The 24,652-nt window shown below is 55.7% G+C and overlaps 1 protein-coding gene across 3 annotated transcripts; it reads right to left on the bottom strand.

The window, feature by feature from the left end:
- Positions 1 to 596: 596 nt before the first annotated feature.
- On the bottom strand, positions 597 to 24,520 carry MVK (mevalonate kinase). Of its 3 annotated transcripts, XM_045459755.1 has the most exons (12): positions 24,215 to 24,339; positions 23,246 to 23,341; positions 21,985 to 22,132; positions 17,048 to 17,192; positions 15,124 to 15,279; positions 11,699 to 11,802; positions 11,043 to 11,088; positions 6,718 to 6,808; positions 6,212 to 6,328; positions 2,492 to 2,645; positions 2,038 to 2,171; positions 1,227 to 1,371 (listed from the first exon to the last, which is right to left on the bottom strand). In XM_045459755.1, exons 1-12 carry the CDS (start codon positions 24,218 to 24,220, stop codon positions 1,342 to 1,344), a joined length of 1,227 nt encoding a protein of 408 aa, XP_045315711.1. In that variant the 5' UTR covers positions 24,221 to 24,339; the 3' UTR covers positions 1,227 to 1,341. The 3 variants fall into 3 exon arrangements, with proteins under 3 accessions (XP_045315712.1, XP_045315713.1, XP_045315711.1); XM_045459756.1 differs by lacking the exon at positions 2,038 to 2,171 and having other exon boundaries at positions 597 to 1,371; positions 24,215 to 24,520; XM_045459757.1 differs by lacking the exons at positions 2,038 to 2,171; positions 24,215 to 24,339 and adding an exon at positions 24,470 to 24,493 and having other exon boundaries at positions 597 to 1,371.
- Between the last annotated feature and the right edge of the window lie 132 nt (positions 24,521 to 24,652).

Below are 24,652 nucleotides of genomic sequence, written 5' to 3'. Positions count from 1 at the left end.
AGAAGCGCAGGGCCATTTTGCCCAAGTCGTGAAATCCCTGCCCAGCCCCCACCTTCTGCGTACTCCCTGCAGGTCCCCGGCTGCTGGAGCTATACTTGGCAATGTGCTAGCTGCAAGAGCTTTTTGATGGATTCTGCCATTTCAGAAGGATATCTGACTGGCAATATAGAGTTCAAATAGGGCCAGGCAGGTGCCAGGTACTGGGCAACAAACCCCTCGGGTCTTTTTTCCCCACCCAGTGAACTTTAGAAAAAAGGAAGATTCCAGGACTTACAGGTTGGTTTTTGTTTCCAGGGCTAACAAAAATCTGTGAATTTGTGACTGCTCATGACTCCAGGTGCTAGGAAGCTTAAAATCCCCCTTCTGGAAAAGCAGGTAGGTCGTTCTGAACGACCAGGGCCATCTAGGAAAACCCCACCCTGTCCCCGAGACACACAACCAAGTGACCCAAAGCCCTTCTTTCCTTCACCTTAAGAGCTCCACGGGGCAAGTGGCTGGAGAAGGGACAGGGACAGAGGAGGCAGGCATGGGCGGGCTGCAGACTGTACAAGACTGTATCCTCCTTCTTTCTGGACTCGGAGTAAAGCACTGGTTTCCTCAAGAGCTTTTTATTTCCCCTCTGCCAGTCCTGTGATGGGAGGTCACAAGGCGAAGGCCACCACCTGGACACCCCCTTGGGAGCCCACAGTCTAGCTGGAGAGAAGAGCAGGCCACACAAAGTGCCACGTGGTTCAAACAGACTGGAGGTGCGAGGGGAGGAAGGTGGGGGTGAGGGTCACCCTGCCAGGAGTCAGGGAAGGCTTCCCGGAGGAGGTGAGAGGAGCGGGGCCCTGAGAGACAGGTGGAAGTGCAGAGGCAGAGGGAGGGAGGGGGAAGGCGCATCGCTTCAGGAACCACACTCCCGCATCTGAGCGGCCAACCAAGTGGGCAGGGGGTCTGGGGAGAAGGCAGAGGCCCAAAGCGGATGGGTGTGTGGGAGCTGCAGGGAGGACAGGAGGGAAGCCCCCCACATGTCAGAGCCCCCCACGTGGCCCCACCGCCTGGGCAGCTCAAGGGGACGCAGGACGCAGACCGTGTCTTCTGGGCGGCCCAGTCCGCTGCAGGTTCCAGGTCGCGCCCCTGGCACTGGGGCCCACCGGCCAGCACAGAGGCCGGCTCCGGCACCCAGAATAATCCAGGAAGGGGCTTCGTGGTGGGGCTGCAACGGCACAGGCTCCTCTCAGAGGCCATCCAGGGCTTGCCGCACGGGGGCGTCCAGGGAGGCGGCCGAGTGGACAGAGATGCCAGGGGCACCGATGCTGGTTTCCCAGCAGTCAAAGCCGCAGCTGCTGAGGGCCTGCTTCACGGCCTCGACCACCGACCGCTCCAGATCTGGGGGGACGGAAGGCAGCAGGTCAGCCCACACTCGTCTGCTCCCTTCGAGGCTGTTCAGGAAAAGGCCCGGGACAGGTCTTCCCGTTGGAATGTGGAGCCTTGCACCCTCTGGGGGAGGGGACAGCGGTGGGCACGGAGCAACAGGTAGTCACGGGCCCCGAGTCACATGGCCCCGGCCCCACCGCGTACCAGCCGTGGGGCCCCAGACAAGCGGCTTCCCTTCTCTGAGCCTCGGTCTCCTCATTTGGGAAGGGGGCCAATAGTGATTACTACTCCCCAAGGGTTACTGAGAGGCTTCCATGAGGAAAGGCAGGGAAGGCGGCGGGTACACTGCCTGGTACACCGTACACGCCCCAGAAGTGTTCTCCCTCATCATCGTCACTGACCGTGAACGAGGAGCCAACGGTCCAAGTCGGCTGTAGGCCACAGTGACTTCCTGAGGTCTGGGGCCGCGCTGAGAGCGAGGGGGGTGGTTGGGGCCACTGTGGGCTTACGACAGAGCAGTGGGCAACAGTGGGAGAAAAACAGGGAGGAGGAGAAGGTAAAGGAGGGGAAAGACCAGAAGCAGGGGGCAAAGGGAAGGCCGCGCAGGCGGGAGCACTGAGCGCCAGGTCCCGAGGGCAGGTGCGGTGGGGTGACCGAGCCGGCCCCGGGTACCGTTACCCGGCCTTGCTCTTTCCCCAGACACTGCGGGGTGGGGGAAGAAAGCCCTCGGTTTTGTAGCAAGGTCAGTCCCCATCTTGGCCACATCAAGAGGTGACAGCGGGTGATGACAATGTCCTGGTTATTCCTCAAACCTGTGGGAGACTTGGCAGGTGAGGAGGTGGTGGGGACAGCCGCCATAATGGCGGCCCCTCCCCCAGGCCAGCCCTGTGCCAGGCTTTCTAAAGGCACTTTTCTCCTTGCGTCTAGACAACAATCATAAACTAGCCATCAGCGTCCTTGTTCCACCAATGCAGCAACAAAGGCCCAGAGTGGTGAATTAACTTGACTGAGGCCCCACGGCAGAGGTGAGACTGTTCTCCAGCTTCTCCCTCCTCCCAAGGGAACTGCCCAGGTAGAACCTTTGTACAAGCCCAGGCTGCCAGCCCACCCTACCCAGCCTGCTCCCCGGTACCTGGCCTGAGGAGTGTAATGCCACAGCCACCACCGCCCGCGCCAGTGAGCTTGCTGTGCAGTCCATGGGCCATGGTCACCCGGCACAGCTGGTCCAGGGAGGCATGGCCCACGCCGAGGGCGTTCAGATGGTGCTGGTTCATGTCGATGAGCTCCTGCGGGAGAAGGTTCAGTCTGTTCCCACTCGGCCGGCCTGAAGCCAAGGTCCTGTGTCCACCCCATGCGTGTGACAGCCGCCGGTTTGGGAGAGCAAAATGGCTTAGGCAAGCCGGCACCGTGTCCCTGTCCGCTGGTAAAAGAACGTCTCCTTCCCGCGAGACTTCCCATGGGGCTGGGGTGGAGCTGGTGGGGAACACATGTCCCAGGCCTGGCCAAAGAAGCCTCTGGCCACGGTGATTGCTCAGGGATGGACCGGTGACCCAAGCTGGGCCAACCACCGCCTTCCCAGGGTTTTCTCTGCCTCTGCCCTCGAGCTGCGAAAACTGGTTGACTTCAGAAATAAGCCGCCAGAGTTCTCTCTGCCCTACACACGGCCAGAGAGTGCACGGAAGATGGGGAGATTTCAGACTAGGTTGTTTTGGCCCCTGGATCCAGCTATGCTTGAAGCTCTTCCTGCTGGTCTTCCCAGTTATGAGCCAATAAACTCCTTTCCTGCTAAAGCCTGCTTGAGATGGATTTCTATCATCTGCACAAGTCTGAAGCGATACGCCATCTGGCAGCTGCCGCGGGTACCAATTTTCAGAAGAACTGGTTTCTTATTCAAACAAGGTCATAAGTGGGGGAAAGAGCTAAATGTTTTTCTGGTTTCTCTGATTTGCATAAAACTCCTGCTCTTCTGAGGCTCCAACGATGCAGGTTGATGCGGTAAGAAAACTGATAGCTATCTCAGCCCAGGGACCCCTACTTACATTTCATTTGCTCCATCAGCGTCTGGGCGGGCACCGTGCTAAATGCTGGGGCTCTAAGAACGAGCACCCACCTGTGGTCCCTGCCACGGGCAAGTGAAGAATGTGAGATCTGGCAGAGCACCCGGGGGGCTCAGTTCAGCCTCCGATTTCAGCTCACATCATGATCTCACAGTTGGTGGGTTCGAGCTCTGCACCGGGCTCTGCGCTGACAGCTCAGAGCCTGGAGCCTGCTTTGGATTCTGTGCCTCCTTCTTTCTCTGCCCCTCCCCCACTCATGCTCGCTCTCCCTCAAAAATAAATAAAACATTAAAAAGATTTTTTTTAAAAGAATGTGGGATCTGGAGGTGCCTGGATGACTCAGTCTGTTAAACATCTGGCTCTTGATTTCGACTCAGGTCTTGATCTCAGGGTTTGTGAGATCAAGCCCTGCGTTGGGTTCCATTCTGACAGCGCCTGCCTGGGATTCTCTCTCTCTGCCCCCACCGCCCACGCATGCATTCTCTCTCGAAATAAATAAACATTAAAAAAAAAAAGGATGTGGGATCTGGAATCAAGGGGAGGGGACTGGGTTTCAGTCCCAGCTCTGCTACTTCTAGGTTCTTGGGCAAGGCCTCTCACCCCGTGCCTCGGTTTCCCCGCTTGTAAAACTGGCATCCTAAGAGGATCTGTCTCACTGCAGTGAGGAAGAAATCGGAGTTTTTCACATGACACCTGGCCTGAGATCAGGGCTCCGTGGAAGTCAGCTGCTATCAGTACTTTTGTGGTCCTAGCACAGTTATCCCCGTAGTACAAAGGGGGCGCCGCTAAGGCTCAGAGCGGAAGGTGACTTGCCTAAGGTCACTGGGCTGGTAAGGTACCAAGCCAGCACTGGAAACCGGGTCTGCCCGATGCGAAGCTCCCGTCTACCCCGCCTCCAAGAGCGAGCGCCCTCAGCATTCCTGCTGCCGCCTACTTCTCGCCGCGCGGGGCTTAAGAGCGCGCGGCTCTGCTCCGGGGAACCGGGAGCGCGTGCGCTGCGAGGGTTGCCAATCACGGAGCTGTCGGCCGGGCCCACCTGGCCCTTGTGCCGGGGGGAGGGGGGGGGGAGGGATCCTTCGGGCGCGGTCGGGTCGGCCCTCCCCTGCAGCCCGCCTCACACACCCCAGCACTTCTGACAAACGAGCAGACAGGCGTGATGGCCCGGTGGCGGCCCCGGGTGCCTCTCCCCAGCCCCAGGGGCTGGATGCGAGGGAGAAGTTCTGGGGGCCCGCTCTCTGCGCCTGAGCGCCAGGTGTCACGTTGCCGAGGCAGGTTTCAGACACCTGTCACATTCTGATCCAAAATCTGTCAAGGATCAGATGACAGGTTGTGACACAGGAGAACAGCTCGCTGGTTTGAGCACAAAGCTGTCCAGGAGGCGAGCTGCACATTTCAGTGGCTGCCACAGCCAAAAATACACACAATGTATAATCAACGTGCTGTTCTGTGGCATTCTCCGGGGGCTCAACAGGGTATATTTTAGGCAGTACTCTATCATTATTAATTTCCTGCTCAGGAGGACTGTGTTCCCTCCTTTCTACGTGAAAGGAATTGAAGCCAGCAAGGCAAAGGCTGGGGGACTGGAGGCAGACAGCTAAGGAAATGGGACCAAAAGCACAGAAACGAGAGCGGGTCGCTGCCCCTGGCCCATGGTGGGTGCTCATTAAAGATCTGCTGGCTAAAGAGATAAACCCATAAGTCAGTTTAACACCTGGCACGGCCACCCACTAGTTGGTGAACCTTGCAGAAAGTTGCTCTTGAGGCCTCAGTATTCATACCTGTAAAACGGGGGCAATATACCCACTTCACAGGGAGGTGGTTATAGAGACCAAGTGCGAAATCATTTGTGAAGAGACTTGGTTTAGTAGCTGCTTCCATTCACCATAGGAGCTGCAGATTCAAATGCATCCCGCGGGACAGAAAGGCACCAGGTGGACCGCAGCAGCTGCAGGTAACGCTTAGGGAGAGGTGGGGACTATGGAGAAATGGAGACCCCAGGGCCTCCTCCCGGGGCCTCTTCTGCACTTCCAGCTGACTGTTGCTACCGAGCCTCACCCCCCCGGCCTGCCGGATCCTCTGATTCTCCAAGGGAAGCCAGGTGGCTCTTTAAGGTCGATCCACATTTGCCAGGCCACACGGGCCGTGTCTGAGGATGACCCTGGGCCCTCGGGCTTACTGAGCCGGTGGCTCATCGGGCATGGTAACTGCCTGTTGCCTACCGGGCCTCGCTGCACTCTTAAGACGCTCCAGTGAGACCAGCAGAGGTGAAGCTGGGATTCAGACCCGGATCTGATCAAACCCAGGGCGCGAGGCCTCCGCCTCTACACTGGAATTATGCAAAGGGTAGCGGCTCGGGTCACAGGGAAGAAAGAACCATGCTAGAATACGTGTGAGCCAAAGCACGCCAGTGATAAACAGTCACCAAAGGACACAAATGCAGCGAGCAAACATAACGGGAAAGGGATGGCCGTGCAGGAAATGGCTCCTGGATGTCTGGAAGATGGGGTCAGCAATATCCCACCGCGCCTCACGTGTGTGAACCCAAACCTGGCCCGTCGCACTTAGCACGCGCCAGGCACTGCCCTCTGTGCTTTCGACATACTCTCTCCGCGGCTCTGAATCAGCTGGGGAAAGGTGTAAGAAGAAGGCACGCTCGCTGGCCTTGGCATACACGGGACCCCAGGCCCGGGCCCAGCCCCCAGGTTTCAGCTCGGGGGACTGTAAGCGCAGAGGGGGAGCCCCTGCCTCAGGCAGTGGTGTGGGTGAGACCGGGGACCCTGCAGACGGGCTCTTACTTCCAGCACCAGGTAGTGCTGCGGGGCGGGGGCAGCCACCATCTCCCCCAGCATCCGCTCGCACTCCAGGGAGATAGCATCTATGGAGGTCAGCATGGGCGCCACGATCTCTGGGAACTGGAGGGAGAGCAAGCAAGGGCCCGTGAGGCCTGGGGAGGGCAGACACTAGACAGCCGCCCCGGCCACGGGAGGAGGGAGGTGTCCCCACGGCCCGCTCCCACCATCTGAGGAAACCCCTTCTCCTTCCCGCCGGGGATCTCCTTGCCCAGGCCCCCTCACAGAAGCGGGGGGATTCTCGCCACGAAGCCAGCGTGTCTGACGCTCCCTGTGCTGCCTCCCGGCTGGGATGGACACACAGCACCTCCTGGTCTGCCCAAAACCGCCTCCCCCGGTCCCCATCACCCATCCTGCCCCTCCGCTAGCCCATGTGGCAGAGGGAGAGCTCGAGCCCCTAGACCTGGCTGTTGGGGCCCTGCCAGAAACCCGCCCGAGTGAACACGAAGCACCTTAAGCAGCCTGCTCCTGACGCTGGCCACGAGAGCCTTGGTGCTGTGAGGGACCTTGGTGTTGGTCAGCAGGATCCTCAGAGCCGGCAGCCTGCGGGGTGAAGAGGGTCCATGGTGAGCTCAGGACGGAGGAGCTGTGTCAGGGCCGGGGGCACTCCCAAACGTCACCCGACCCTGACACAGGAGGAAGTGGAGGCCCAGAAAAGGGGACCTCAGTGGGCTGGAGGGGGAGAGCGAGAGGAGTGGGGTGGGTGGGGGGGCTCCTGCCGCCAATCATGGCTGCATCTCTGCTCCAGGCCCTGGGCAGTCGGGACACTTTCCTTTGGCTCGTCACTCACCCGCTTGACTTCAACTGGGCACCTACCATGTGCTGGGCACATGTGAGGGGGCCTGGCTTCGCCTGCAGCTGGCCGAGCACGCCGGGTTCACAGAGTTGGATGAGTTCAAAGGCACTATGGCCAACAGTACAAGAGGGGGTGAAGGTTCTGTCGTGTGGGCCACCCCAGGCTGCCGGAGTGGAAGAGATTTAGGAAGAAAAGCAACGGGACCTGGGACGGATCACGCAGAGGGGGTGCACGCAGGGTAGGAAGGCACCCAGGGGAGCTGGTATGGTGAACAGTGGAGTGCAGGGGAGGAGGGCAGGCTTGGGTGGCAGGCAGGTTCCCCGCAGGCTGAGCCCATCCCTGCCCTGCCTTGATGGCTCCCAGACCAGCCGCCATGGCCCAAAGCCAGATATGGTCAGAGGGAGTCCTTCGTCCCTGCTCGGCTGTCCCAGGTGAGAGAACAGAGGCCCCAGGACGGCCACAGTGAGCTGCCCTCACCTACCTTATGAGCTTTAGGCTATCTCCTAAAGTCACGATCACAACTGTCCTATGCCTAGCTGTCCCTGGGGACTTAAGGCTGTCCCTGGGGACTCAAGCTGCCTTTCAGAGCACCACGGGCCGGGGACTGAGTATTTGGATGAGCTCTGCCCCAAGACAGCTGGAGACAGGCAGACCCCTTGATACCTTTATTCGTTTTTCTTTTCACAACTCAAGACTGTAAAATCCAATAGGGCTGGAAAAGGCTGCCAGAAACCTGCTTGATCTCACCGCCCATAAGCCCATGAAATTAATATCGATTCCCAGCCTTGGAGGCCGGCTCTTTTTTTTTTTTTTTTTTTTTAACTTTACAAAAGATGAACATTCTATTTGCCTTTTCTTTTCCCTTTACAGACAAGCCGTTTCTCAAAAGGGCAGCGTTCTGGGAGGCCGCATCTTGATCCACTTTGCAAACAATGCATTTTTTTTTAATAGAGAAGCACCATGCGTGGTTTGGGGGGAAAGGGTTCCTCTTGAAGCCACTGGCGGGATTAATGTGGAGTCTGGCCTCCCAGCTTTTCAGAGAATCAGCCATCTGCTCGCCGTGGCGCCCCGCAGCCAGCAGTGAAGGTCGGTTTGCTCTGTGTTCCCATCCGTCGGGGCGGGAGGAGTTGGAACACTGTGTCTTCATCTTCCTTAGACAAGTCCTCTGCGAACAGGCGGCTCCTAGCGCTGCCGTCCCCACTAAAACCCCAGGCTCTGCAGGCACCTAGAGACCACCCAGGCTGTGCTCCGCGAGTGCTTGTGCGTGCTAGGCACGGCTAACCCCTCAATCTTATCTCACCCCCGCCCTCCCTGGGTGCTCGCTCCTCTCAGCCATCCTGGCCCTGTAGCTGCAGCTCAGCACGCCAGGCACATTCCTGCCTCAGGGCCTTTGCACTTGCATCTCCTCCGCCAGGGACCCACCTAACTCTCGTGTTCCATTCAGGTCTCTTCTCAGATGTCATTTCATTGGCGGCCTCCCCGGATCATCCCATCCAACAGCCTGACATGCTCTCGTGGAACCATCTGTTCATTGGTTGTCTCCTCCCAACAAAGTGTGAGTTCCGTGAAGGCGGGACTTTTTGTCCCCACTGAGGCCCCAGCACCCAGCACACGGTCGTGGCTCGGTATCTGTGGCATTAAGTTTGATCTCAGCAGAGAGCAAAGCACTCTACAGGTGCCGTTTCGGATTCTGGGCTCAGGATCCTCGTTATATAAACGAGGAGGCGTGTGCCTCAGGAAGAGCGACTCACTCAAGAGCGCCCGGCTCAGTGGGGCGCCTGGGTGGCTCAGTCGGTTGGGCGTCCGACTTCAGCTCAGGCCGTGATCCCGTGGCTGTGAGTTCGGGCCCCGCATCCGGCTCGGTGCTGACAGCTCGGAGCCTGGAGACTGCTTTGGATTCTGTGTCTCCCTCTTGCTCCACCCCTCCCCCACTCATTCTCTCTCTCCCTCTCCCTTAAGAAAAAACACATATTAAAAATAAATCAAACAAAACAAAAAAAGAGCACCCAGCTTGAAAGTGGCAGAGCTGGGCCCGCAGACCCCAGAGCCTCTGTCTGCTATGCCACCACCAGCTGGCCACCGGATATGCCTCGGGCCCCCCTCCTGCCTCCTCACTCATCCCCTCATTTCCCTCCAGTAGAACGTACACGTGCCCACACCACCACGTTAGCTGGGGCCCAGTCGGTGCTTAGGATATAACTAGCCCTCAGGAAACACTGAATGAGACGTCACTGCCCCTGTGACGCCCAAATCTGTCGTCCGACTTATGACACCCCTCGCGCCATCCGTGGCAGCTTCAGGGCATTCATATCATCCTCTGGGTATCTTCGTGCTGAGGATCACAGTCGTGCCTGCCTCCTCCGGTGGGCTGAGCCCCGTGGGCAGGCCTGCGTCCGGTACCTCAGAGTCCAGCGGGGACTCCTGATGTCGCTGCACGGGGAGTCAGTCTACGTGGCAGAGCCGGCCCCTCCTGGGCCCCAGGCCCCACTGCCCTGACTGCGCAGCAGCCAGAGCAAGCTGGTTCCACTTTCCTAAATGGCCCCGCTTCCTCCTCTGTGCAGAGTGAAGGCTGTCATCCAGGGGGATTCTGCCCTCCAGGGGACACTGGCAATGTCTGGAGACATTTTTGGCTGTTGCAACTGGGAGACAGGGGAGGTGCTACCGGCATCTAGCGGGTAAAGCGCGGGGATGCCGCTAAATATCCTAACCATGCCGCACAGGGCAGCGCCCACCCTATAAAGAATCGTCCGGTCCACTACGTCAATGGTGCCAAGGCTGAGAGACCCTAGCGCAGAACCTCAGAAAGGCAGGCGTGGCTCCTGGAAGCCAAGAGAACTGGGGCAGAAAGTTCCCAGAGGTGCAGGTGAAGTGACGCGGCACATCACACCAGGTCAAGGAGCCACTCCTTGGCCCAGCTGGCGAGGGCAGTGGGCCGGGACTTGCTGCCCATGGGCTGTGAGGACCGCCCTCATCACCGTGGAGAGGCCCGCCTGGGTGGCAAAGTGCCCTGGGACACCACCTGACTCCATCGAGGGAACTGCCACCTGCTCACCCTGAGAGTCGCTGCCCGCGTGGGACATTTCCGCTCTGAGTCCAAAGAGAACACAGCATGCTCTATTTTAACATGCATGTTTGTAGTTCTGATTGTTCCCGAGGGAGGGGGTAAGGGAACCTGGGAAACGGGCTGAGAAGTTCTCAAATGTCACCCCTGCTGGAAGCCTCTCACGAGCCTGAGCCCTGGCTCTGCCTCGAGTGCCCGACTGTGGCAACCCTCATGTTCACCTGCAGTGGCTTTGTGTGCGTGTCTGCTGGCCCCCCCCACCCGCCCCCACTCTCCTCCCACCCTGCCCCGCCACCAAAATTGTGTCCCAGACTCATTTTTACATCCCTAGACCCTAGTACAGTGTCCTCGGGAACACAGGAAGATATCAATTCTCATTTGCTAAATGCATACACAATCGAATGAATGAAATGAATGACGACCCAGGGGTCTGGGGGAGCAGCCGCTCTCTGGAAGGTGAATGGCACGGCCACGCATGACTTCTCCCTCTAATCTCTTGGCAATTTAAGAGCTGCAGTACAGAAGGCAAGAACGGGGTGTCCTCATGGCCCACGGCCTGGGAGGGCCTCACAGGGGAGGGGAAAGAAAGCCAGGGGTGCCTGGGGGGCTCAGTCAGTTAAGTGTCTGACTTCGGTTCAGGTCATGATCTTGCAGTTCATGAGTTCAAGCCCCGCTTTGGGCTGTCTGCTGTCAGCACAGAGCCCGCTTCCGATCCTCTATCCCTCCACGATTCTCTCTTTTGCTCTCTGCGCCTCCCCCTTCTCAAAAATAAACAACAACAACAACAACAACAACAACAACAAAAAGCCAGAGATGCTGCCCCGCATGTTACCGCACAACGAGACAGAGCCCCCCCCGCCCCCCACCAACGACGCGATGAGGCAGCCATGCCGGGAGGGGCTGCCCTACCCCAGAATTACCTCTTTAGGAGCGAAATCTTTCCTTGCTGGTATCGGAGTGCTCCCCCTAAAGAGAAAAAGCAGCGGGTCAGAGCTGTGGGAAAAGCTGTGTGTGTCTGCCCCTTGGGAGAGAAGCTGGGCTTGAGTGGGTAAGAGTTCTGCCCCATCTGGGGAACAGGTTAAACCCTTGTTAACTAGTCGTGCCAGCTCCGGTCACAAAAGGTCCCGGGAGGGCACAAAGGCACTCCGCGCTCCGTCAGGGAGCTCGTTCTCCCTCCAGGCTGCCCGGCCTCGTGCCACAGGCCACATGGTGAAGGTGGGCCCAGGACTGTGGCCGGGTCCGGGAAGCCAGTATCCCACAGCAGCTCGTGGGACTGCCAGGCGCTATGGCCGTGACCCTGCAGCTGTACTATGGCAACCCTCATGGGGAGCTCACTGCACCTGTAGCTTCCCAGGCCCTGCCATGACCCCCCAGGACCCCCAGAGGTCTGGGTTCAGCAGGTGTGAGGCAGGACCCTGGAATTTCTCCCCTCCCTCACCCCCAAGCAGGAAAACATGTTTTCCTCGGGAGCCGCTGATTTCATCCATCCAACCCAACAAAGCCTGAGCGTCTACAATGGTCACAGGAATTTATCAAATAATACAAACACAGAAAACTGGCCTGCGGCCACACCTACCCCAAACGCTGACAGCGTTGTCTACTCCGGAGGGGTTCCCGTGAATCACTCTCTCCCCCTGGAAGGCCCACTTGTTAATTAATTCCAAGTCCTCCACTGTCCACCTGAAGAAGACACACAAGTCCGTCTGTACCTTGGTGGAGAGGGGCGGCCAGGGCCGCTGAGGCAGCAAGGGGTGGGACCACACGAGCCAGGAACAGGAGAACAGCCTAGAACCTCTCCAGCTGCAGAGCCATCTCCTGCAATCCCCATGAAAACCCTACAGGGACGGTACAATTACTATCCCCTCTCCTACGGAAGAGGAAACTGAGGCACAGGTGGGTCAAGTAGATCCCCGTGCTGTGCACCGCTAAATCATAACCACATCGGTTGAGGAGCCCAGGTTCTCAACTACCGAGCTTTATGGAGCCAACAGGACGTACTCGTTTGTCCGATATTTACTGAGCATCTACTGTGTGCCTGTCGCTAAGCTCACGGTAGGGTACGAACGAGACACGGCCCCCAGCTGCCTGAGGCTTGGCGTCTCATGGAGAGGGGACGCCAAAAGCAATCGATATTTAACTACAACCCCCAGGAGGGGCAGTGCAGGCTGGATGGCGTGTACCCCATCTGGAAAGGGGGAGGGCCTGAGGGACAAGGGTGTGGTCGGCAAGGCCAGAATGTGCGGGGAGAACATTCCAGACCGGGGCTGCACAGCACCTGCAACTGTGCAAGAGCCGGACCTTTCCAGGAACCAAAAGGCGAGCGCGTGAGACAGAGAGGGGGCAGCTGGACCGCCCTCTCTGCAAAGGTGAATCTTCTTCCCACCCTGTGCACTGCTCATCCTCTGGGGGCTCAGATTTCCAACCCAGTCTTCACAGGAGACCGGATTCCGGTCTGATTCCAGCTCTGTCTGATTTAGAAACGCTGGGCAGGGGTTGGGGCCTGCTCTCACCAAAAGTCCTAGGAAGGAATGACTGGGTCTTCAGAGGTGGTGGGAGAACTGAATGTTAAGGAATCAGTGTGAGAAAGAGCACACGTACGCGCGCACACACACATGTATACACACACACACACTTATGAACACACACACACACTTATGCACACACACACACGAGTCACCCATGCCTTTTGAAAATTAATCAAAATTTTTTTAATGTTTATTTCTGAGACAGAAAGAGACAGAGCATGAGCAGGGGAGGCGCAGAGAGAGAGGGAGACACAGAATCCGAAACGGGCTCCAGGCTCTGAGCTGTCAGCACGGAGCCTGATGCGGGGCTCGAACTCACGAACTGTGAGATCATGACTTGAGCTGAAGTTGGATGCTTAATCGACTCAGCCACCCAAGCGCCCCGAAAATTAAATTTTTTTTTTTAATTTTTTTTTTCAACGTTTATTTATTTTGGGGACAGAGAGAGACAGAGCATGAACGGGGGAGGGGCAGCGAGAGAGGGAGACACAGAATCGGAAACAGGCTCCAGGCTCTGAGCCATCAGCCCAGAGCCTGACGCAGGGCTCGAACTCACAGACCGCGAGATCGTGACCTGGCTGAAGTCAGACGCTTCACCGACTGCGCCACCCAGGCGCCTGCCCCTTAAATTTTTTAAAAAAGTTTTAAGTAGGCTCCACACCCAATGTGGGGCTCAAACTCACGACCCTGAGATCAAAAGTCACACACTCCACTGCCTGAGCCAGCCAGGGTCCCTCACCCATGCCTTTTGAAAGGCAGAGCTGGTCTGTTGGCCCATATACACGAGTCTTTTAAGGGACCCAGGGCAAGCAGGCCTTCACTGATCTAGGTTGTAATCAGTGATTAGCACATGGTAACGAGCACCATCTTATCACAGAAGCACCAAACGTCAAGGCTGGAGGGCCCCCTGAGGGACCGTCAGGTGCAGCCCCTCACTTCCAGATGAGGAAACAGAGCCCAGAGGAGAAGAGGGGGTGGCCCCACGCCCGGCAGCAAGTTAGCAGGCGCACCTCACTGAAATCCCTGAAAACCATCACCTTGTGTTACCTCCAGGTGCGCCTCTCATCACCTACCGGATTCTTTCCCTGACAAAAGCCGCCTCCGCCCCACCCCGCCTACTCCTCTCCACCCACAGGAACCATCCAGAGCGAGTCTCAGGAGTGCTGACAGACACATCACATCATAAAACCGCAGATCCACTGTGGCCACGAGGATCAAAGGGACCTTGGGGCTCAGTCTGAATCCAACCGTATTTTAACCTCCGTGTCTCAGAAGAGAAATCATTGGCCGTGACAGGGCAGCCAGGGGGGCCTGGGCTGCGGGAAAAACCACTGCCTTTCCAGGGCAGAGGGAGAAAGCCTCGATTCAAAGCCAAGCTCTGGGAGAGGACAAACGTCCGAGGCTGCAGGCTAGTGCAGTGTGTCCGCTCTGTGCCCCTGCAGCGGGCGTGGAGGGTCGAGGAGGGGTGCTCTGGGAGGAAACACGCAGCCACGCCCACCGTGCACCAGCACCGTGTAAGCAGCCTCTTCTGCCGGCTACACAGGGAGACAGACAAGGCCGGCGGTCCGCCCGACACCACACACGGTTGGGACCCCAGGCCCCTGGTGGGAGGGCTCCCCTGCGCTGTGTGGGCCCAGCACGGACTGTAGTTTCTCCAGATGCAGCCCCCAAGTGGCAGAAACGGCTGCCAGCGACACTGTCCTGACGAGCCTCGCTGACTCCGCGAGAACTGCAGAGGCAATGCTCCCTCCGTGGAAAGAGGTCAAGGGCTCCTAAGAAGGGAAATGCCTTAATAATAATAGATACTCCCCCGGGGCGCCTGGGCGGCTCAGTTGGCTGAGCGTCCGACTTCAGCTCAGGTCATGATCTCATAGTTCGTGGGTTCGAGCCCCACGTCGGGCTCTGTGCTGACAGCTCAGGGCCTGGAGCCTGCTTCCGATTCTGTGTCTCCCTCTCTCTCTGCCCCTCCCCCGCTCATACTTTGTCTCTCTCTGCCTCAAAAATATACATTAAAAAGAAAATTTTTTCAGTAAGAAATGAAAAAAATACTCCTCCTGTGTTTATGTCTTGACGTGTTACACTTTTTTTTTTTTTTGCATAACTGTCTCATAAGACCCAGCAATAGTGTCCTTAAGGCTCCCATCAGCTTTTTACAGAGAAGGACACCGAGGCCCTGAGGGGCGCAGCAGCACGGCCGAGGTCCCGCAGTGAGACAATGGCAGAAGTGGGCCCAACGGCTCCCTACATCCGGGCTCAGGTTCTTTCTACCATATCACGGGCACTCGAACCCCAAAGAGGCAAGGTAGAGGTGAGGGGTAGGGGAAGGGCAGAGAGGTCAGGCTCTGGATTCGGACCGCCTGCATTGGCCGCAGACACCTCTCGCCTCACAGGGTGGTGGGGAGTCCTCAGGGAGAGAACCCAGGCCGGGGTCGTGGTGCCCGGGAAGGACAATGACGAGGGCAAGGGCCGCGATTACCTGCTGGCAGGCTCGCCGTCCTTCAGCGGGTTTGGGATCTCCTCGCACGCGGTCAGGAGAGCGGAGGCCACACATACGGAGTAGGCGGCACTGGAGCCCAGGCCGGCCCCAGTGGGCAGCTCGGACCACACCCTGATGTCCAGGCTGGGCAGGGTCCTGAAACACAGTGGGGTGCAGGGCATGACTCTCCTGAAGGGTGGCGAGGTGCCGACGTGGGCAGGGCCTGACTCCGAGCCTCTGGCCAGGTTTCTGGACTCGCGGACGTTTCCCGACCCCAAAAGCAGCCCTCCGGGATTGTAGGAAATCGTGGAGAAGCAGGCAACTTGGAAATAAATACCAGAACCACCTCCCTCCTGAACACACCGTTCCCTCCCGAGCCACCAACCATTTCTCTAAACTCCTTCCTGTTCCCTGCACAGGCTCTTTCGTGGCCCCGCTCTCTCTGTGTCCCTGCCTGGGATAGCTCTGCACCTCTTTAGCCCCCGGGCAAACTCCTAGCCATCCTGCAAAACCCTTCTCAAATGTCGCTGCCACCGTGAAGCTTCCGCTGGCCACCCACAGAACCCATTCCTAGCTCCCCTTGACGATCTGTCTCCACCACGTAGCCTTTCTCCACCACTGCCTCATGTTGGCGTGCTGTGCGTTCACGGGACCCTCCTCCTTCCTACCGGCCAGCAGTGCCCCGCTGTGTGTAACACGGGCCTGTTTTCTACCACTGGAAAGTTCAGAATCACTGTATCTTCTGTGTATTTCCCCCAAGCAAGGACTGTCAAATTTCGTGTCCTGTAGTTTCCATTAAGGAATTTTCCCGTCTTCCAAATATAAAACCATAAGGCCGAAGCTGCCTTTTCAAACTACACATGCCCACCCCGCTCAGATCAGATTCTGAAATCTGCACCCCTTCCCCGAAGGGGACGTGCCCCACTGAAGTTGAAAATCCCACGGCGGACAGCAAGAGTGGAGGCATTTATGAATGGGCCCTCTGCACCGTGCCTGGCCCCCAGCGTCTGCTGTATGAGTGACGAGCTGCCCTCTGAGGCTTTCCCTTTGGGTTTGAAACAGAAAATAATTATACTGAAACTCACCGTGGGCTAGTTACAGAGCTAGGCCCATTTCATATCTCGTATTTTCAATCCTCCAATAGTTTTCAGAGGAAAATAAGAACAGCTAACGTTTCTCAAGCTACGTGCCAGGCTCTGAGTCAAGCGGTTTAAATAAACAAACTCATTTAGCCTCACAAGAAGCCTACGAGGTAGGTATTATTACTACCCCCATTTTACAGATGAGGACACTGAGGCCCAGGAAGGGTAAGAACCTCAAGTAAGCTAGTAAGTGGCCGCCGCGGGGTGCGAACCAACGCCATCTGACTCCCCATCACCACGTGACGTGGCCTCAGCGGTGAGCTGACCTCCCTGAGGGCAAATAGCCCAAATTCTATCTTCAGGGGTGAGATGGACACAGGTGTCACTTTGCTGATCACAGAGTTTCCCTGGAGTCTGCGGGATGTGCAGCAGGGGTGCCTCTGAGGACACAGCGCAGGAGAAGCCACGTGGTAGATTCGGGAGTCTGGCTTTGGGTCTACTGAATCGAAGAGGCCAGAGGAGGCAGTGGGGGGTTGAGAACGTAAGTGTCAGAACCCAAGTCAGCGGGGCTGATTCCCCAGCCCGGCCCTCAGTGTGTTTCTGAGTTTCATTCCTGGGCCAAATGAGGGCGCCCCTCTCAGAGCTTCTTGGGAATGTTAAAAGCAGACCATCTATCAAGGGTCCAGCCTGGCACCTGGTGCGTGCGGCGATGGCAAATGGCCATGGTCACCGGAACCCCGGAAGAAAGCCCCTGTGCTCTGCGGTAGCCAAAGCTACAGAAACCCTTGCCCGCTGCCCCGGGCGGGCTGAAGCAGGGCTCCCTCCCCGGGCCACGCACGCACCTCTGCTTCCGGCAGATGCACAGGTACAAGTAAAGGAAGGCCAGCACGGCCGCACGCTGGGGGTCGGCACAGTCCTTGGGGAAGGCTGCCACCTCCTTCAGCTTCTCCACTAGCTCCGCGGTGGGTGCCGAGGCTTCACCTTGCTCTGTCGCAAACAAGCACACGTGGCTGGGTGAGAGGGCCTCAGGTGCTTTTACAGACAACAGCACGCAGAGGACCCAGCGGGTCACGAGAATCAGAATCTGACGGGCACGGATTCACGGTCCGAGCGCCAGGGCTGAGACCGCCACCGGCCTTCAGGTTTTGCGGGCAGGTGGACTTGAGTTTGGGTCCCGACTGTACCATATGCTGGCTTTATGGCCTTGAGTGTGTGACTCAACGTCTCTGATCCTTAGTTTCCTTCCTCCTTGGTAAACGAGAGCATGACAGGACCTCCTCCAAGATAAACTTAAATAAGGTTCAGGAGACCCTTAGCGAGGTTCCTGGCATACAGGAAGTGTTTAATTAACAGTAGTTTTTGAAACATGCATACACACACAAGGCGAATGCTAGCTCGATCTCTCAGAGGTCTGGCTTTGACCTCCACAGAACAAAACCCAAACCACGGGCAGTATTAAATTATTCCCCAAACGTGTCCCTCTCCCGAAACATAACCTGCAAGGACAGGACGCTCAAAACCAGAGAACGTGAAGTGCTGAGGTTTGCTTGGGCAGCCGGGAGAGGCCAGACAGCAGTTTCTCTCCCGTGTGTGGGTGGGCTGTGCCACTTTCCTCCGAGAGCCTGAGCAAGCCTGATCGGCTTACCTTGACAAACCACTCCCTGAGTCACAGGTCAAATTTTAAAGTACACAGAAAAAGGAGCTTGGTGTGCCTGTGTTAGGAAACTTTAGGGTGAGGCACTCATTAAAAGGGCTGTGGGCTAACTGAAATAATAATACATTAAAGGCAGCCGAGCCAACGGGCAGTGTTACTGAGGGCACAGACATTTCAGAGCTCGGTGAAGGAAATGGAATAACTTGTTAAAGTGGTTGGAGAGTGGGGCACCTGGGTGGCTCAGTCGGTTAAGCCTCTGACTTCAGCTCAGGTCGTGATCTTGTAGTTCGCGGGTTCGGGCCCCGTGTCGGGCTCTGTGCTGACAGCTCAGAGCCCGGAGCCTGCTTCGGATTCTGTGTCTCCCTCTCTCTCTTTGCCCCTCCCCCAGTTGCACTCTTTCTCTCTCAAAAATAAACATGTAAAGAAATTAAAAAAAAAAAAAAAAAAAAAAAAAAAGAGTTTGGAGAGTTGAGAGAGATCCGGGTCTGAATCCTTTCTGCATCACCGACGAAGATGTGCGACCTGAGCCACTCGACCCCCGAACCTCGATTTTCTCATCCATAAGATGGGGATGGATACCGCCACCTACTTCCAGGGCAGGCTGGAGACTTCTAAGAGTGCTGATGTATGTAACACACTAGCCCAGTGCCTGGCATCCACGAAGATGCCCAGTGAAATGTTCGCTGTGTTTGTAACTATCGGGAGGCAACCAAAGAACACTGAAAGACAAAGGTGGAGGAGCCCTGCAGTCTAATAGAAAACGCGCATCGTGCACCCTGCTCCTTTTTCTCCTTGGGGAAGTAACTCACACGCCCTCACGGACTGCACTCAGTGTCCCGGCCCTCGCCCACCTCCAGTCCTGCCGGATCCTTGCAGCAACCTTCCCAGGCAACACGACTCTGCCCACGGAGGCTCAGGGGGTTTGAGCGACCTGTTGAGGTTCACACAGGCAGGCAGGGGGGTCTGGGACGTGGGCCAGACACCTGCCTGCTTCCATCAGTGCTACTGACACCCCAAAGCAGCAGCCAGCTCCCGGGGGACATTGCGAGCCTGATGGGGGATGGTCTTGGGCACCACGGAAGGCAAATCCCACGCTGCTCTGGACGGCTGCTTTCCGAGGCCTGCTTCAAGGTAGCAGTTGTTTTCAACTGACAGTGTCCCTAGAATCACCCAGGGAATTTCATTCTTTTCTTTCCCTTCTTTTTTTTTTTTTTTTTAATGTTTATTTGTTTTTGAGAGAGACAGAGAGAGACAGGGCATGAGCACAGAAGGGGCAAAGAGAGAGCAGGAGACACAGAATCCGAAGCAGGCTCCAGGCTCCGGGCTGTCAACACAGAGCCCGACGTGGGGCTCGAATCCATGAACCGTGAGATCATGACGGTTTGAGAGAGAGAGAGGGAGAGAGAGAGACAGAGCACGAGCAGGGGAGGGCAGAGAGAGAGAGAGAGAGACAGAATCCAAAGCAGGCTCCAGGCTCTGAGCTGTCAGCACAGAGCCTGATGGCAGGGCTCGAACCCACAGCCCCTCAGGTGCCGCCCAGGGAATTTCTTTCAAAATACACACACCTGGTCCCCTACCACCTCTACCCCTTTCCAATAAGAGAGAGGCAGGGCCAGGAATCCGTCTGTATTGTTAAAAACAACAACAAGGGGCGCCTGGGTGGCGCAGTCGGTTAAGCATCCGACTTCAGCCAGGTCGCGATCTCGCGGTCCGTGAGTTCGAGCCCCGCGTCGGGCTCTGGGCTGATGGCTCAGAGCCTGGAGCCTGTTTCCGATTCTGTGTCTCCCTCTCTCTCTGCCCCTCCCCCGTTCATGCTCTGTCTCTCTCTGTCCCAAAAATAAATAAACGTTGAAAAAAAAAAAAAAAATTAAAAAAAAAAAAAACAACAACAAAATCGTCTCCAGGGGTTCTCAAGGCAGGACTGGCTGGAAAATGGGGGTTTTCACCTGTTCCTTCACCCCCTACAGTATTCGGGAGTGGCTTGCTGTGGACTGATTGTTACAGGGGACAGGGAGCAGGCAGGAAAAGACCATTGGGAGGACTCCCACTGGCCCCACTCTGGCTCAGAAACACTGTTCCCGACAATGGGGCAGCAGCCCAGCGAGGAGATAGCAAACTGACAACAGAAAACACCCTCCAGGTTTGGTGCAGGGGGCGACCCTGCTGATGAAAAACCTTGCCTAAGAGGGGACACAACATTCACAGTATTATCGAAAATTAGCACAGGGGTCTTTATTCATTGGCATGGAAAGGTATCAGGCCTGATACCCTGAAGAGGGGGTAAAACCCACACATTTCTGGAAAGTTTGTATGGCCTGATCAGATTTTGGTTAAGGAACAGATAGCCTCCTACGTCTCTCAATCTAACTATCCACCTGCAGAAAACAGTCCAGAAGGATTAATACCAAAATGCTCACCGTTGTCACAGGGGCTGCTGAGAGGTCAGTAATAGATTTTTTTTTTTTTTTTTTAACTCACAGTGGTTTAATATTGACTCTGTTTTCCAATTAATAACCATGCTACTTTTCTTTTTAATGATTTTTTAAAAGTTTATTTACTTACCTTGAGAGAGAGAGAGAGCATGCATGTGCCAGCAGTGGAGGGGCAGAGAGAGGGAGAGAGAGCATCGAGCACTGTTAGCTCGATCCTATGAATTGTGAGATCATGACCTGAGCTGAAATCAAGAGTCAGATGCTTACCCGACTGAGCCACCCAGGTGCCCCATTATTTTCTTAAGAAAAAAAATTTTTTTTAACATTTTTATTTTTGAGAGAGAGAGAGAGAGACAGAGAGACAGAGCATGAGCGGGGGAGGGGCAGAGAGAGAGAGACACAGAATCCGAAGCAGTCTCCAGGCTCTGAGCTGTCAGCACAGAGCCTGATGTGGCACTCGAACCCACGAACCATGAGATCATGACCCGAGCTGAAGTCGGACGCTTAAACAACTGGGCCACCCAGGCACCCCAAGGTGCCCTATTATTTTTAATGACTTTTTAAAAAATGTTCATTTTATTTTTGAGAGAGAGAGGAATAGAGAGAGAGCAGGGGAGGGGCAGAGAGAGAGGGAGACACAGAATCCGAAGCAGGCTCCAGGCTCTGAGCTGTCAGCACAGAGCCCAAGGCGGGGCTCAAACCCACGAACCGGGAGATCACGACCTGAGTTGAAGTCAGCACTTAAACGACTGAGCCACCCAGGCGCCCCTGATGATTTTCAACTATACAAAACGCCACTACCTTCTCTTTGTCAAAACCATCCTCCAGAAGGAAGGCTCAGTTTGTCCACTCAGACCTTAGGACCCTCCCAGCGGTATGTAACCATCACCGGAAGTAAATTTTCCTAGTCTTTTTCCTATGCACTTAAATACCTGCTGATACCTAATCCGGGTCGCCCCTCAGATACATCCTGTTTGCATCTTTTGTTTTCTCACCCAACAACAGGCCTTCATGATCAGTCCACCACAGCCCACATACATCCAGTGCATCATTTCGAATTTAAAAAAATAAATAAGAAGGGGCGCCTGGGTGGCTCAGTCGGCTGGGTGTCCGACTTTGGCTCAGGTCATGATCTCGCGGTCCGTGAGTTCGAGCCCCGCATTGGGCTCTGTGCTGACAAGCTTGGAGCCTGGAGCCTCCTTCGGATTCCGTGTCTCCCTCTCTCTCTGCCCCTCCCCCACTCACACTCTCTGTCTCTCTCAAAAATAAATAAACATTAAAAAATTAAAAATAGGGGCGCCTGGGTGGCGCAGTCGGTTGGGCGTCCGACTTCAGCCAGGTCACGATCTCGCGGTCCGTGAGTTCGAGCCGCGCGTCAGGCTCTGGGCTGATGGCTCAGAGCCTGGAGCCTGTTTCTGATTCTGTGTCTCCCTCTCTCTCTGCCCCTCCCCCGTTCATGCTCTGTCTCTCTCTGTCCCAAAAATGGGTAAACGTTGGAAAAAAAAAAAAAAAAATTAAAAATAAAATAAAATAAATAAGTGAAGCTAATTTTATGGCTCAAGAGAAAAAAGAACACCCCCAGAGTGGCCAGTCTCCGGGCCCCTCAGGGATAGCCTGGAATAACTACCATGTGCTTCCCCTCTGTTCAGGACCCCGGCTCTTCCCACACCTGGTTCCTGCTCGCTGCACTTACCCAGAAAGCTCGTGTCCTGTAGCTGAAGCCTGGCCACATCCCAGACCCGCTTGATGCCAATGTTCGGTAGGTCGAGGCACACTTTCCCATTGCTGTGGGGCTGAAGCCGGAGGAATGTTCTTAAGTTCACGGCCACCGCCAGTGCTACCTGTAGGATAAAGGGCAAAAGCAATGAGCCTGAGCATGGGTGGCGAAGAGTATGGCTCCAGTCTTAGAAACAGGGCTCAGTGTCAATGTGCTGAGGAGAGACAGCAAATACTGGCACGCAGGGCATGCCCACTCATGCCCTTGGCAGACACTGCCGATCAACCTTGGCATGCTCTCCCACTAGGTGGCACAGGCACTACCAATCAATTAGGAGTTAGCATCAACTTCTGTTTGCCCTCTCCGTGCAAAACTTCAGAGGTCCTCCACACCAAGGAATGGCTTCCCCATCATCACCATGTCATCCAAATAAATGTAAGTTAAGAACATGAAGAGGGGCGCCTGGGTGGCGCAGTCGGTTGGGCGTTCGACTTCAGCCAGGTCACGATCTCGCGGTCTGTGAATTCGAGCCCCGCGTCAGGCTCTGGGCTGATGGCTCAGAGCCTGGAGCCTGTTTCCGATTCTGTGTCTCCCTCTGTCTCTGCCCCTCCCCCGTTCATGCTCTGTCTCTCTCTGTCCCAAAAATAAATAAACGTTGAAAAAAAAAAAAAATTAAAAAAAAAAAAAAAAAAAAAAGAACATGAAGAATGACGGAATGGAGAAAGCATGAGCTGTCGGTTCAGACAGACGGAGGTTCATTCCCCGTTCTACCCAGGTGTACGGGACCTTGGTCAAGCGACCAATCCTCTCCTAAGCCTCAGCTTCCACATCTGCAAAATAGGATAATAAAAGTTTAACCTCGGAGGGCAGTCCTCAGACTTAAATGAGATAATGCATGTTTCAGACTCCTCTGCTGGATCCTACTCATTTTCCCCATTTCTGAATGTCGGGGTGCCCCAGGGCTCAGTGCTCCCACTCCTTTTCTTCTCCACCGAAGCCCACTTTCCAGGTCGCCTCATTCCACCTGCACAGCTTTACCTTTCAGCATTGTGCTACCTTACTGAGGCCAGAGGAGCCCTTCAGTGGGGGTAAGCCCGGTCTTTTCCCTGCCTCGCTGGGGAAAAACTGACCTCCTCTCTTATATACCCCTAGGCTATGCCTCAAGACTTCTTTTCAGTTTAAGATTAGGGTCAGGGAGAAGAGGTGCCCAATTCTCAAAGACTCTGGGGGCCTTTACCTTGCCGTGGACCACAGCATGCTCTCCATGAAGAATGACTTTCCCTGGAGCAGACACCAGCAGGACTTCTGACAACATAGCTAGCTCCTGGGAATCCTGAAAGAAAAAGCCAGAGAGAGGATGAGACATCCCTAGATCTCAGAGATATTAGAGAATACCCAGTTCAAACTCATCATTCTAACGAAAAAGGCAGCTACCATCCAGCACTTCCTATGTGCCCCAAAGACTGTGCAGTCCACTAGGCACATCAGAAAGACCTGGGTTCAAATCCCAGCTCTTCCGCTCCCCAGTGAGGTCACTGTCTCTAACTCACTCAAATGGCTAAAAACCTTGGTTCCGTCCTATGTTATATTCGGACAAGAACTGTACTTACCTCAATGGGTTTTGGAAAGCTTAAGTTAAATAATACAAGAGGACCACTTGGCAGCGTCAGTCCCAGCTTTTGTTATTACTACTATTGAGGGTAGAAATTTATTTATTTATTTATTTTTTTAAAAAATTTTTTTTTCAACGTTTATTTTATTTTTGGGACAGAGAGAGACAGAGCATGAACAGGGGAGGGGCAGAGAGAGAGGGAGACACAGAATCGGAAACAGGATCCAGGCTCTGAGCCATCAGCCCAGAGCCCGACGCGGGGCTCGAACTCACGGACCGCGAGATCTTGACCTGGCTGAAGTCGGACGCCTAACAGACTGCGCCACCCAGGCGCCCCTATTGAGGGTAGAAATTTAAATGAAATCATGGAGTAGAAGGAAAGCTTTCCTGGACTTTTAGGCTGTTTCCAATACGTCACGACTACAAATTGTAGGCTGCAGAAAACAGATGTCAAGCCCCTTCCTGCATGCACGCTTAACCGAGGATCTCTACAACACAGAGTCCTAGAAAGTGACTTGCTGGGTCTACAGGTGTGCGCATTTTAGATTTTCTAGAAATAATAAAAAATTACCATCCATTTAAGGCCTCAATTACCTCCATATGATAAGACCTGAGCCGCACTATGAGCTAAGTGCCATCGTGATCCCCTTTCTTAGCGGGGGAAAGTGAGGCTCGGAACCGGGAGACCTACTGCTTGCCCAAAGCTCCAAATCCCTTCAGATTCGAGCTCACCAACCGCTCGGGACGGATTCTCAGAGTCGGAGAAATCAAGCCAGAGAAGCCGGGAGCCCGGCCCAAAGTCTCAGCCTCAAACCTCGCGCCCCCGGCCCCATAAGCCCAGGCGCTCACCTGCCTCGGCGGGACCGGTGAGCGAAAGCCAGAGCTGCTCGGGGATCAAATCCCCCCGAGCTCCACCTGAACAGGGGTTCACCCTTCCGCTCAGCCAATCAGAACACGCAAACTGGGCGTTCCTTTACCGATTGGCTTGAACATTGGCCAATAGGTGTCGCAACCAAGCTGGCCGGCAGCCCC

This window comes from Leopardus geoffroyi, chromosome D3, assembly GCF_018350155.1.
Source record: "Leopardus geoffroyi isolate Oge1 chromosome D3, O.geoffroyi_Oge1_pat1.0, whole genome shotgun sequence".
Taxonomy (NCBI): domain Eukaryota; kingdom Metazoa; phylum Chordata; class Mammalia; order Carnivora; family Felidae; genus Leopardus; species Leopardus geoffroyi.
This window is presented reverse-complemented; position numbering and strand designations above follow the sequence as displayed.

Bases quoted from the DNA above. Each gene is read 5' to 3' on its own strand.
- MVK (XM_045459755.1), bottom strand. The intron at 15,280-17,047 runs GTGCGTGCGTGG...ACTGTGTTTCAG, and splicing joins TGCATCTGCCGGAAGCAGAG to GACCCTGCCCAGCCTGGACA. The intron at 2,172-2,491 runs GTACCGGGGAGC...AGTCTCCCACAG, and splicing joins CATTACACTCCTCAGGCCAG to GTTTGAGGAATAACCAGGAC.